Source organism: Gasterosteus aculeatus, chromosome X, assembly GCF_964276395.1.
Source record: "Gasterosteus aculeatus chromosome X, fGasAcu3.hap1.1, whole genome shotgun sequence".
NCBI lineage: Eukaryota > Metazoa > Chordata > Actinopteri > Perciformes > Gasterosteidae > Gasterosteus > Gasterosteus aculeatus.
In genome coordinates, this window is record NC_135698.1 from 4,178,693 (window position 1) to 4,191,139 (window position 12,447).

At 44.4% G+C, this 12,447-nt stretch overlaps 1 protein-coding gene across 1 annotated transcript; it reads left to right on the forward strand.

Moving 5' to 3' along the window:
• The first annotated feature begins 5,042 nt into the window (after nucleotides 1-5,042).
• Nucleotides 5,043-12,073, forward strand: map1lc3b (microtubule-associated protein 1 light chain 3 beta). The gene is made up of 4 exons (XM_040162982.2): nucleotides 5,043-5,378; nucleotides 7,915-7,970; nucleotides 10,104-10,210; nucleotides 10,305-12,073. The coding sequence occupies exons 1-4, from the start codon at nucleotides 5,339-5,341 to the stop codon at nucleotides 10,480-10,482; spliced, it is 381 nt and encodes a 126-aa protein (XP_040018916.1). The 5' UTR covers nucleotides 5,043-5,338; the 3' UTR covers nucleotides 10,483-12,073.
• Nucleotides 12,074-12,447: the final 374 nt, after the last annotated feature.

Here is a 12,447-nt window from a genome sequence, read left to right on the forward strand (position 1 = left end):
CGAAACCCTGTTGTTAGATCTACCTTCTAGTTTTGAAGTCTGTGCAACCTTAAAACATCTGTATTAGGACCTAACAGCAACAATCATCTGCTCCCTAAAGCCGTTGACTACCTTGGAAATGTGGAAATAGGTATATGTCTAAAACGCCGTCACAATGACAACTTTCCCTGCATTGTCAATCTACTTCAAAACTAATATTTTTTTGTAATGTTCGACTGATTTTTATACAAATTCCCCTCATAAACACCTTCTCCATCCGACCCTACTTGAAAAGAAATATCATTCACTCTCAGATGGTAGAGCCTCATTCGTCTCAGATGATTAGATCACATCAGGGGGCATTAAAACGGTCACCTCACCATGTGGTCACCTCACCATGTGCGAGACTTTTGCTAACTGAACTGAAAGTTCACCCTCTCACATCTGACCCTTATGTTTTGAATCTCTAAGGCAGGGGCGTAAAACTCATTACAGGTTTGGGGCCATATGGATACTGCCCACTTTGATCTCAAGTGGGCCAGACCATTAAAAATCATAGCTACGAGCAGTAGCAGTAACCAAACGGAACAACAGCGCTGCATGCCGGGAGCGCAAAACGAATCCTTCCTGTAATTCTCACAATAGCAAAGTCATTCGGCCCGTGGACCTTGAGTTTGACACCTGTACTCTAAGGTATGTCTTTTAGTCCAGGTCCTCAAATTGCCATCTTGGGAGTACCAATTTTAATGTGTGCTTCTTTGTGTCTTTCCTTTTTTCTTTAAAATATGCAATGTGGTGATACTTGTTACATTTCCATACTATATTTGTACCTACATCTCCAGCAATAACATCCCTTAGGGGGAATACGATATACGTATCCACATATTGAGGCAACCACCACACCACAAGCCCTAAAACACTCAGAAGAAAATTCTCAACGGTTGAGTAGATGGCTAAAGTTACATTATGCTTGTAGCATTTGGTTAGACAGTAGAGTGACATTCAACCTAACTTCATTCAATATAGCATTGAGTTAAGCAATTTCCATTGTCACTTCTCATATGTGCATTGGTGACTATTCTTTTTCTATAAAATTATTTAAGGGTGTGTACAAGGTAAAACAAGTTGCACCAATAAATTACTGCTGGTCAGTTATTTGTACATATGTTGCAGTTTTACTCTATGGGGATGGTCTCTGTCAGAGCAGCTAATTTCATTTTTTTTTCTATACGTTGATGAATACACAGTGGGAACCACTTTACACAATGGGAATACATACACACACACAACGTCTACCTTTGGTGAGGGATCTGAAGGGGGTCTTCAGATCCCTCACCTGTTATTGTTATCGACCGCGCCGGTATCATTCCTCCCTGTTACATAGCGCCCTATAACACTGTCAACATTTCATTTCACACGGATTACCACTTCAGCCATCTGTACGACTGATTGAGACCAGTTTTGCACTTGTGGAGCCTCGCGGTGAGAGCCATCAGATCACAACACCACCACCTAATGAGCGGAAGGAGCAGACGGAGGCCCGTTGAGGAGGGAAGGAGAGGGTCTAAACATTGACAGCAAATATTTGATTCAAGGCGTAGGGGTGTCCCCCGGTTCATAGGTGTCTGCTCACACACAGATTGCACACAAACACACACTCAAAACACAGACCCACCATTGTATTTGTTATATGTGTCTACAGCTGTCTTTAACTGGGAAACAGAGGGGTGGATGCTTCATATACGCACCTCAACACACAGTCCTCTGGGCCTGCGCCATGCTGAGACAAACACACAGCTCTACTGTGTTAGATGCTACTTTGTGTGTGTGTGTGTGTGTGTGTGTGTGTGTGTGTGTGTTGGCTGTAGATTATTTCTAACTGACTTCATATAACTCTCATAGACACACCTGGTTGGCTGCCAGCACGTTCACAGCCCACTCACACACACACACACACACAGAAAAACACTGCGCCCTTTTGGCACACACACTCTCACAGCATCAGTTGGGGGGTTTCAGCTGGAAATCTGCAGGGAGGGCTCCGCAGCATGGCCGACCTAAAAATACAATGCACGGGGATGTCCTTGGTGGATAAACACATTTCCCAAAGAGAGAACTGGAAAAGAAAAGTGAAGAGGCAAGCGCTGCGTTACGCGTTGAGCGGCGTCATTACCGTGCGCTCAGTGAACCGGTTCCCTGTGTGGGTTCACGCTTGTGAAGGGACTTGGTCATGTTACCAATGTGCATTTGGAACACTACTAGAGGCCTGAGTCTCAGCTTGTCAAGCTCAAAGGGATTCAACAGGTGATCAGAGTTCTCCATCTGCTGGACAACAAATAGAACCGCAGGATCTGCGTGGTCTTCTTTCTTTGAACTACAATGTGTCCATGAGCAGAGAGGGACAGTAAATATATGTATTTACCAAAGGCCGGCGCGTGTATAATAATAATAATAATAATAATATGTCTTCTTCACATTCACAGTTAAAATGTCCTGCTGCATTTTAGTGAATAAAATGTAAATCAATGTGAATTTCAAACCAACTCGAACAGTGCCCTCGTGTTTGTTTTTATTGATTTGGAGGGACATCGTAGTCCCTTTAGTGTTCTAGTCTACACATAATGTGTTGGTCTTCAATGGAGCATGTCCAAGTCATGTGATTCATTTGAATGAAAGTCTTACTTGCTGTCATTGATACACCAACCTTTTCATTTCAGGTGGAGGGAAACACCCTGTAATATGCAAGGGTTAGCAACGGGAACCAAGGGGAAGGCTTTGTACTAGTCTCTCCCTTCCTCCCTGTCTCTCTCTCTCTCTCTCTCTCTCTCTCTCTCTGTGTTGAGTGCTGAGAGTATGGAGCGCTTTACAATTGTAAAATAGACCCAGGTTGCAACATATTTTTCGATACTGTACAGGTTATGGAAAATAGGGCGCAGACACCATGGTTGATGAAAGATGTGTTTTATTTGCATTTAAACAAAGTAATAATTACCAGATGTGGAGTGTGGACGTCAGTGGCATCAGTAATGTCAGTGTGCTGTTCTCAGACCAGGTGCTCTGCATCTCGGCAATCTGCTCTGTAGAGACAAAAGCAGACTGGCCGTGATCAGTGACAGTACAAACTGCCATTTAAAGACAGTAGAAGGCTCTTCTATGAACTATGGCAAAGCACCCACATGCAAATGTGATGGTGAAGAGCTCCCAGAGAAGTGGAAGCCTTTTCTTTGGTAGAATCCAGCGACGTTGTAATGGTCCCGTTTTCTTTTTCATATTGCTGAACATGAGACAACATCCCCCAGTCTGTCCAGTTATAGTTTTCGCTAGTAGTTATAAAGTGGATCTAATAACAATAACAATGCTAAGTTTTATTTATAGAGCACTCTTCAGAATACTCACAGACGCTTTACGGATATTCAAAATCATTATTAAGAGCTACACAGTAAAAACCTTCTGAGGGGGTCTGATTATGTGGCGGAGGAGATGGACTTTGTGTTGGATCCGCTGTGGGACGGGAAGCCTGATTCTGAAGAGGCGTGGTTTGATCACAGGAGCAGAAGAGGGTGAGCAGACGAGCAGCAGCGTTCTCAAAGTACTGGAGTTTATTTAGGACTATATGGTTGATGTGCCAACAATGCTGTTGCACGAGTTGATTCTGGAGGGAATCAATGCATGGATCAGAGTTTCAGCAGCACGTGGCGGGTGATGGGCGGAGCGTGGCCATGTTTTTTAGAAGGTTTCGTGATGCATTTTGGACCCACGATCATCATCTCTGATTTATCACAGTTAGTTGAGTAGTGGTGGTAATGACTATTTTGGAGACTGTGTATGATATTTTACTAGAGGGAGCAAGAGGATAAACATAAGAGGACCAAGCACCGAACCCTGGGGGACGCCTTGGGACAGACGACATGCTGATGAACTGTCTATTTGTGACAAGAAAGGTGTTGAAAGAGCTGCAATGAGGTGGAGGAGAATGTCCATGTGACCAGTCTGAGGAGAGGAGCAAGTAATTGGTGACTTTGTGGAGGACTGTTTCAGTGCGGGGCTCTGAGCGGTTCAGAAAGGAAAGAGTGGAGATGGGCCCGGAAGTTTTTCAAGGTTTCTGGGTCAAATCCAGGTTTTTTGAGGATCGGAGCGACTTCAGCCTGTTGATGTTAGTGATTACTGCGATGAGGGGTGAGATGGTACATGGCCCTTGACCAGATTGGGATGAGATCCAGGATAGAGATGCAGCTTCCCATTCCTGTTGTGAAGCTATACTGCTCAGTTATTCAGGTTGCTGTAAAAGGTGTGAATTTTCTTTTGGAAAAATTGTTACAACCATTTCTGATGAAAGTTCAATCAGCTATTCTCACATATCCATTATAAAGTCTCCATAGACAATGTATTTTAGAGTTATCTGTATTACCAACAGTATGGTTGTTCCTTTTTTATTACAAAAAAATATGTTTTATTTTATTGTAATGTTCTCAGTTGTGGAAAAAAAGTAAATGTTTACCCACAGACTCAAAACATTCCCCTCGGTGCTCACAGTGTGAGCAGAAATCTTTCACAATTCGATATTTATGGTGAAGTTCCACATTTTATACTTAATGACATCACACATTTCAGTTTTTGCACACTGGCCTAAAGATTTGTGAGAGAGATGTTCAGTTTTTGGGCTGTCTTTGATCATGAAAACATTTCCGAATGGTTACAATGGGCGTAGCAGTATAAAAAAAACGTATACTGTTGATGTACATTAAAAAGTTCAATTTGGCTGATCAAGCTAAATTAATTTGTTCATGAAAGGCTGATGAGGAAGATATCATGTGTTTTGAATTTTAGGTCCTTGAGAAAGGGTAATCTAATCTGATCCAAAGATAATCTCATTTTCGATTTTAGGGTCCTTCCAAATGGGAGAACCGCATGTTTAAATTATTTTTTGAGGAGTCAAATCAAATTATAGACCTTATTTTCAACATATTTTATTTATCTAATTTCTCTCACTTTAAAGGGTAATTGACATTTTCTGTTAAGAGAAAAGTAAAAGAAAAGCATTCTGATCTAATTTTCTGGTCAAACTAAAATGGGAGAGAGAGAAAGAGGGAGGGAGAGAAACGCATGACGTCAGAGGTCAGCTGACACGTCTGTTTTGCTCGCTCGAGCTCGTCCTGATAACAACACAGCAAGAAGAAGGAAGCAGCGACATCACACCGTCACTAAACTGGTGTCCTTTACTCAGTGTTTTACCAACAAGCTCCCAGCACAGAAACAGTTTCATCAAATATTTTTTATTTATTTTATATATAGTTTACGCTTTGGATCCAGCTGCTACCTTCGTTTTCGTTAACTGCCTACTGGTTGACTTTGACGCAACATGCCTTCAGAAAAAACCTTCAAACAAAGAAGGACCTTCGGTAGGTGACGCCGCAGCCTGTTTGCGCCGCTCCGCGCTCGGCGGCTCGGCTTTGCCTCGTTGACGTTGTGTGTTTTGCGCCGTTTGGTCCTCGCGAAAGAGCCCGCAGCGCGGCTGCTCGCTGCCCGGGGATCAACGCACATAATCGGCTTGTGCTGCTCGCTCGACACGCTAGCCCGCCCGAGCTAACTAGCGTCCTCCACCAGGGGATACGACACAGTAGTTGCGACGAGGGTCGTTTGTTCTCGCTGTTAAAATGACGCGTTTGAGTTCTAGAATGTTGTTGATCAAACTAGGCCGAGGGGCTGCGGGCCCGTCTCTCCCTGAGTGTGTACGTGCGCGCGCGTGTGTGTGTTTGTTTGCATCACTGCTGCGGGAGAAAAACAAAGTGGTGTCGAAACGCAGGAGCGAGCGGTGCTGCAGCTGCAGGATTGGGGGATGGGGCAGCGGGGGGGGGATCCAGCGATAGAGTTCAGCTTTTGTTTCGGTCTAGTTGGAACTGCCTCGGGGCGAGTTCAGTTCCCTTCCCCAGATCCCCGAGCTAAAGACCTTTGCATGCACCGCCTTTCTGGGACAAACCCCGAGGTGCTTTGCTGTAATCAAGTATTACAGGGAATATAAATGCCCCCCCCCCCCCTTGATTAAACTAGTATAATTCTAAACAACCTTTTCCTAATCTTAAACAAACCGAAGGGAGGAGCGTGACCCTCCGAAAGGTCACGTGATGACTGAAACTAACTCCCTGCTGGAGGTCACGCGCCGCTAACTGTGTCTCCACAGGCGAATTTCCAGTGCTGACTAATTCCAAATGATGAATAATGACACCCCCCCCCCCCCCCCCTCAGGCCTTCAAACTGACTTCTTCCTGTTTTGTGTATTTCTTTTTAATCTCCGCTTGATCTCTCATTTGATTGCTTGAAAAGCGATGGGTCAAAGGCCGTTTGTCTCTCGGTGTGATCAACAGAGACACAGTGCCTCCCTGTTCCCGGGCGGTGAAGTCATCATCCTGGTTGAACTCCAGTCGGCTGAATTTAGATTAGCCTAATGTTAGTTGGTTTTGGTGGCTTGTCACAAGACTGGAAACTGTTTCACTTCAAAGTGTCAACTCGCCCTGACAGCTGCCTGGGATCTCCCTTCTCCCCTCTTCCTACTTACTGCAAATCCGATGGAGACCGTTGCAATGGGTTTTTTTTTTTTGTTCTATGGCGAGCTTGTCAACGGATTCCATTTTCACCACCAGACAGTTGTGTAAGATGCCGTCAGTACAAAGTTCAGTACGCCCGAGGTGTTATCTGCAGCGTCTTTGTATTGGCCCGGTTACAAACCACGGCGACCTGGGTTAAACCTCAGGACGGAGGGGAGCTGCTCTGCAACAGGTCGTCAGCGGCTTAAGTCATCCATCCAATCAGTGTGTTTTGGCCATTCGTGGTTCTCACTGAGCAGGGGAACATTTAGGCCTTTCTACAGCTGAGATGTTATTGAGCATGTTATTATTGTTCCAGGGCTTCTAGGTACACATACGTACTTGAAGTACCCTTTTGATGTAAACAACACATTCTGGTATTGTTTCCTGCGCACAACGAGCGGCTCTTCAGGAAAGCTCTTTATGTTTCCTCCCAGAGCTCGTTAGTCCACTTTGCCCTGATGTTTATTCCCGGCTCATGGAATGTAAGCGCGTTATGATCTTCGTATGAAGAGTTTTAACAGTCAGCGTGGTTACATGGATTCGAATAACTGGCTTAGTCGGACTGAAATCGAATGATCCGTTTCATGTAAACACCTTTGTCCGACTACGATCCGACTAACACCCCTGGATAACTCAATCCGATCCAGTTGGTAGTTCGACTATTGCGGCACGTAACGGTGAATCGGATAAGGAACTGGACTTTCGCATTCGCTGTACTCTTATACTCCTACTCCTTACTCTTATTAACATCATGCACAAATAGTAGAGGGATGTAGCTTCACCTTCACCTTCGCCATCTTTCTCGTAATGTTGTTGTTGTTGTTAATGGTAGTGGTGAAGCGGTCAAGCGGAAATGGCTGCATCACAACTAGCTGTAATGAAAACAGCGCCACCTATCGTATCGGATATGACGATATGCTTTCGGCCAATGATTCGATTTATTCATTCATGTATATTGGGATAATAGCACCTCCCCCCGAAAGATAGCATAGTCCGACTGAGCAAAGATTCCAATTATACCATCATGTAAACACACTGTGTGTGAGACCACATTGTTTCGTTTACTCAGTAGAAGAAATGCTACGTGACACCTCCGTATAGCTCGTCCTAATTTACATTTGAGAGTTTCGGTAAAACCTGCATGTGGGTTAGTTTATTCAATGACTTTGAGTTTTCTAGTTTTGTTACCGACTTCTCTTTGTGAGTTTGCATGTTTCTGCTTTTGTCTACGACCTCATTCGTGTGTTTATCAGCGCCGGCTGATTCTCCGCCCCCCCCCACCCGGGCCTGCTGATCTCTTTGTCCGCTTGCACGTCTCCATTAACCCCCGGTCTGCTTTTCTGCCCTACAGAGCAGCGGGTGGAAGATGTCAGACTGATCCGAGAGCAGCACCCCAACAAGATACCGGTGAGTTCACCCCCCCCCCCCCCCCCCCCCCCGCCCCTCCTCTGTGACCCGGCTACGAAGAAACTAAAGCACTTTGATGACACGGCTGCATGGGAAGTGGCGTGCGACCACGTGGCGCGGCACACAGGATGAGGAGAGCGAGGCGGACGCCTCTGTTTCCTGGTTGTGCTCCCTGTTGCTTTGATGGTCTTTTATTTCTCACAACATCCACAGACGTCGTCTTTATGATCACATTCTTTTTCTTTCCGTGATGACGAAACGCAGCGCGACTGCTGGCGCTGCTGAGCCGGGTGTCCAGGAGCTCCTAGCAACCAGCGATACACCAACACGCAGCTCACGTTTCACTGCTTGTTTCGTTTTGAGATCGAGTATCTCCATCTGCTACCTCTGTGTGTGTGTGCGTGTGTGTGTGTGTGTGTGTGTGTGTGTGTGCACACTGGTATAAACTGCCATGTCAAGGGCTGACATAAGAGGCAGACGCCTGTAATGCCGCTGCAGCCCGGGGGAGGAGGAAGAGGGGCAGCGGTGTCTGCCTCACTGAACATTGGGCCTCATTCGTCAACTGTTCCTAAGAACAATTCTGTGCTCAATCCCGACTTCGGCAGTGTTCACGAAGATTCTGGCATTCACCAATGTTTTCTTATTTGGGAACAGAGTTTACGGACAACCCAAGAGCCCTCTTACACACAATTGAGAGCTGACATGTTTGCTGATAAATAGTTAAACCGTTTTCGTCTGTTCCAATTTAAAATAGAATATTTCTCTCCTTTTATAATTTAGCAACTAATTATTTTATTTTATTATATGATGTTTCGTTTTGCGCTTACTTCTTGCAGTAATATCTCCACTACGGAATTACTGGAGTTTTTTTTTTTTTTTTCTTTTGGAGTCGAGGCCTCCAATGTCTTTCCCACGTCTTTTTGACATTTCTCTGGGTGTGCACACGGCCCTTCCCTCTCATGCCCTTTTATGGGCGTTGACCTCTGCTAAATAAGAGCAACGGGGCACGAGCTTTCAATTTCCGACATATTGGGATTCATCCTTCTAAGACCGCACCTGCGAACGATTCCGCCGTTTAAGAACACGTCATGAATCACACGTAGGAACTTTCTTAAGAACAAATGTAAGAAATAACTTCTATTGGTGCCAGTGGATTCTGGCTCAAATTTGAGATCAGCAATTTATTTATATATTTTTTTCCTCATTAATGTTTTTGGTGAAAATTGTTCATGCTGATTTGGTGAAACCCTTCTCAGCATAACTATTCAAACAGAAAATAAATACAGTCAGCAAGAATGAAAATGAAATGAAAAGTCCGGGTGAGTACGTTACAGAACTGATACGATACGGCAAACAAACCAGCCAGTGCTGATCACTCTTCTCCATGTCCAAGTTTCTGTCGGGCTGTTTTGTTCTTATTACAAATCTGTATTTATCTAGTAAGTTTTGTATAACAGGGAAGATCTCCGTCTTCTAGAGCCACAAGCCACGTGTGTGTATATGTGTGTGTGTGTGTGTGTGTGTGTGTGTGTGTATATATATATATATATATATATATATATATATATACATATATATATATATATATATATATATATATATATATATACATATATATATATATATATATATATATATATATACACATATATATATATATATATATATATATATATATATACACATAACAATAATTTATGAAAGACAATTTATATACAGTATAGCTTCTCATAACTTAAGAATTGAACAAACGGTTTCTCATAGCAGATCATGTCCCATCAAAGCGAGCTCAGAAGCATGCAGTAATCCGTAAGTGAGACATCGGATGCTCCAATAAGTAAATTAAAAAAACAGTTTTTAACTGATCTCTGAGTCAATCAGAGGATGACTGTGGCTGGAGCGATTTGCACTTGTCAGTGTATTCAGTGCTGTTGTAGTGAACATGGACTACAGATCCAGACAATCCAGAAACCGCCCCCACAATCCATCTGATCAGGGACTTTGTCTCCCCATCCAGTCGCACTATTGGTGTCTGGGTTTGGGATCTAAAAACCACACAGGAAATACTCCCTATGTAGAATCCCAGCTTTTCAGAAGGGGGAGGAGTCATTGATCGACTGTGTGTGTCTCTAGGTGATCATTGAGCGGTATAAAGGAGAAAAGCAGCTTCCCATCCTGGACAAGACCAAGTTCCTGGTGCCGGACCACGTCAACATGAGTGAACTCATCAAGATCATCAGGTAAACCTCAAGTCCTCTTTTCCACTGCACAATTTTCCCCTCCTACCTTTTTACACCTCCCACTGACTCTGCCATGTCCACGTCTCTCCACCAGGAGGCGCCTCCAGCTGAACTCCAACCAGGCTTTCTTCCTGCTGGCCAACGGTCACAGCATGGTGTCCGTGTCGGCTGCCATCTCCGAGGTGTATGAGCGGGAGCGGGACCAAGATGGCTTCCTCTACATGGTGTACGCCTCCCAGGAGACCTTCGGCTCTAACGTGACCGCCCAGTGAACGGCTCCCCTTCTTCTACCACCTGGCAGGCGATTGAACAATTGTAGTTTTTAGCCCTCCCCCCCTCTCTGTGTCTCTTGCCACAAACCTCTAGTCTTTACTGTAAGAACTAAAACACATAGTGCTTAATCTAAACGCGGCATGCAGTCATTTGCAGCTGGACTCGGTTCGGGTTGTGATCCATAGTGCGACCGCAGTGAGCGAGCTACTGTTTGTGTGCGGATCATATCATATACTCCCCAAATCACAGGAGTGCTGATCTGCACAGTTTTGAGTAGAGAAATCCCCCTAAATGTGTGTGTCTCCGTTTCCTTTAACGTCCTCTCCGGTGGGTCACGTCCGCTGTCGTGGCAACGTACCGCCGGTCGTTTTTCCGCGTTGTAGCCGCGCGCGTCCTCGGCTGCATTTATGTTCATGCGCATACACATTTCAGGTAGTGCATAAAAGTGTCACGGCTCCACCACTTGTCTATATACACATTGGCCCATGATCAAAGCCGAGGTAAAGCGCGAGGTTCACAACAGAAAGACGAGAGTTTGAGGGTCTTCGTGTTTTTATTGGAGCTTTTTATTGCAGTGCGGAGGCGACGCTTCTGAAGTTTTAGTTTGGATCGTAGTATTTTTGCCAGAGATAAATTCTAAATGAAGTAGAGAAAATCCCTTGTGTGTCCCGTCACATTCTCTATATGGTCCTTTCAGCACCGTTTTTTAATTAGTTTTTTTTATCCCTTCCCGCCATGTATCTTCACTGTAACAGAACTGTGGGGGGGGGGATTTGCTTTTGCTCTGGAAACGGATGATTGTAGTTTGCAACAAAACAAAATGAAAAAAAGCCTTTGTGTACAGATATTATAAACTTTACAGCTTTGAATATAACGGGGGTTCCATAAGAGTGTAACCAAGTTGACTTTGGACACGCTACAGGAGCAGGGTCTGATTGCATGTGCGAATGGAGGATGACAATAAGGGGTTTCTTTAAATTCTGACGGGGGGTGGGGGGGGGTTGTCATTTCCTTTCCACTTTTAAGTCCTTTGTCACAAGTATTTATTAAGGTGATGAAGAAATGGAGGGAAGTCAGACAGACAGTGAATCGGGCGCCGGTCGACGCGCGTCGTATCTGGAGGTCCGTCCATCTTGTGTTTCCCAGAGCCGCTGTTCACCATCCAACCAGCGTCCGCCGGCCCTGTGGGGGCCGTTACAAGGGCTGCAGGATATATTGTCCCCTTTATAGATGGGCCTCCGCACTGTGCTGTGCTTTTATATATTGCGTTATCTCATCATTTTTGGTTCCTTTTTATGCAATGTGCGTTTTATTTCACTGTACAACGTGTCCCTTCTCTTCGCTGTCCGTGTGGTATGTGACGTTTCCCCACCAGTGAAAGCCACTGTGTGCTCGTTACAGAGGGGTGGAGCGTTTGTTCCCGTGGTCTTTTCTGCCTGCTCCTCGGTTTCACACACACACACACGCATATCCACACACAGCAAAATCACACAGCCTCTTCTTAGGTATTTATGTTGGTATTTTGTAAACAATAAAAGAAAAAAAAAAAGTTCAGTCTGTGTTTTTTTTTTTTTTTTTTCAACATCAGAAGCTGTCAAAGTCAAATGTTTGGACACATTTTCTCGGTTAATTCAATGATAAAGACCGAAGTTCTCAGATACATAATGTATTGTGCAAATATCAAAAGCTGATCCCTCATACGTTTGGGTGGCCGATGTGGTCTGTTTACTTTTTTCATATTTCTAAAGTTCCCAATTTAAATGCATTTGCTATCTAGAGATTTTTCTGATATATTTGTCACTCAATTTTAGATAACTGGATATACGGTAAGCGATGAATCCCGTAAAAATCCAGAAAACTACTCCACTATAAGTTGTAGTAAACCTCGGGGAGCCTGAACACATCTGGTCCACCTGAAGCATCTCCCCTTATTTCTCCTACTTCTTAGTGAAGCTATGAAATCA